The 1,172-nt window shown below is 51.8% G+C and overlaps 1 protein-coding gene across 1 annotated transcript; it reads left to right on the top strand.

The window, feature by feature from the left end:
- Positions 1–11: 11 nt before the first annotated feature.
- DDX28 (DEAD (Asp-Glu-Ala-Asp) box polypeptide 28) lies at positions 12–773 on the top strand. Its single transcript, XM_010157988.1, has one exon. The coding sequence runs from the start codon at positions 12–14 to the stop codon at positions 771–773; it is 762 nt and encodes a 253-aa protein (XP_010156290.1).
- Positions 774–1,172: the final 399 nt, after the last annotated feature.

Below are 1,172 nucleotides of genomic sequence, written 5' to 3'. Positions count from 1 at the left end.
GGCTGCGCTGGATGGTGCTGGACGAGGCGGACGCCCTGATGGACGACTCTTTCGCTGGGCTGCTGGAGGAGGTCCTGGCACACACGCCCCTGGCCGCTGGTGCCACTGGGCCGGCCGGCCCCGAGGAGGTGAGAACCCAGATTGTGGTCGTCGGAGCCACCTTCCCCACGGGGCTGAGTGAGACACTGGGGAAGTTCACTGACGTGAGCCGGTTTGTCACCATCAGCACCCAGAGCCTGCACCATCTGCCACCCCATGTCCAGCAGAAGTTTGTTCGTCTCAAAGGCCAGGACAAGCTGCCAGAACTGCTGCAGCTGCTGAAGGACTGCCCACTGTCCAACGGGGCTGTTCTCATCTTCTGCAACAATGCCAGCACTGTGAACTGGCTGGGCTATATCCTGGATGACCACAAAATCAAGCACTTGAGGTTGCAGGGACAGATGTCAGCAGCTGCTAGAGCTGGTATCTTTGCCTCCTTCCAGAAAGGTGATGTGTCTGTCCTTGTCTGCACTGACCTTGCCTCGCGGGGGCTGGACACCAGCACTGTGCAGCTAGTGGTCAACTATGACTTCCCAGACACCCTGCAGGACTACCTGCACCGTGTGGGGCGAGTTGGACGGGTTGGAAGCAAGGCGCCTGGAGCCGTGGTTAGTTTTGTCACTCATCGGTGGGAAGTGGATCTGGTACGGAAAATAGAGACTGCAGCCCGGAAAAGGACAGGTCTCCCAGGAATGGACTCCTCTATTAATAAGCCTCCAGCTAAAGGAGGTTGATTCAGGTTGCCAAGCAGTAATTGGTTTGGTAGGGACTAAGCTTGAAGCCACTAAGGTAGAACAAATGAGCTTCTGTGTGTAAGCTAGACTGAAAGAATAGAGAATTGAGTTTCAGAATCGGGTGATCAGGTTAACTTTGTGCTCTGTTCTGGAAGCTGCAACAGTCATTTCCATAGGCATCACAACTCATGGCTTTCCAAAAGGAAGCTAGTAAGTGACCAACAAAATGCATTTGGAGAAGATCTCATCAGTTGATTTTCGTTTTGTTGAGACTTTTAAATTCAAATTGGAATAAAAGTGTGCCTGTATGATGTTTAGCTCTGTTGCATTTCATTGCTTCCCATCACCAGCAGCTAATCATTCGTCATTAAAACTTAAAAATTACTACTGTGGCAGGAA

Source organism: Eurypyga helias, unplaced genomic scaffold (genome assembly GCF_000690775.1).
Source record: "Eurypyga helias isolate BGI_N326 unplaced genomic scaffold, ASM69077v1 scaffold17738, whole genome shotgun sequence".
NCBI classification, from domain to species: Eukaryota; Metazoa; Chordata; class Aves; order Eurypygiformes; family Eurypygidae; genus Eurypyga; species Eurypyga helias.
Note: the sequence above shows the minus strand (reverse complement) of the source record. Positions and strands in the feature narration are given on the sequence as shown.